The 255-nt window shown below is 60.8% G+C and overlaps 1 protein-coding gene across 1 annotated transcript in view; it reads right to left on the reverse strand.

Annotated features, from left to right (window-relative positions):
- LOC119590937 (protein sidekick-1-like) overlaps positions 1 to 255 on the reverse strand; it is a gene marked incomplete in the record, with an annotated part of 41,331 nt that overhangs the window by 6,499 nt on the left and 34,577 nt on the right. Inside the window, 1 exon segment of the mRNA XM_037939676.1 lies at positions 72 to 220. Coding sequence (XP_037795604.1) covers positions 72 to 220 — 149 coding nt within the window.

A 255-nucleotide genomic window follows, 5' to 3' on the forward strand; every position in this document is an offset into this window, starting at 1 on the left:
AAGGATCATGTTGATAATGACGGAGATGAGAAGGCCGACCAAGCGGCCCAAAGACCGTGATTTGGCCCCACCGTTAACGACGTGGACGAGGACCGAGGCCGCTTGAGCGAACTGCGGCGCGCACGTGTAGTTTCCCGAGTCCCCCTTCAGCGCCCTCGTCAGGAACAGCTTGGAAGTAGTCCTCTCGGGGGTCTTCTCGATCTCCAGGCTGACTCCGCCCCTGCAGTAGTAAGGGGGGAGGGACATCGTGAGCGC

The sequence above is a fragment of the Penaeus monodon genome, chromosome 28 (assembly GCF_015228065.2).
Source record: "Penaeus monodon isolate SGIC_2016 chromosome 28, NSTDA_Pmon_1, whole genome shotgun sequence".
Lineage (NCBI taxonomy): Eukaryota > Metazoa > Arthropoda > Malacostraca > Decapoda > Penaeidae > Penaeus > Penaeus monodon.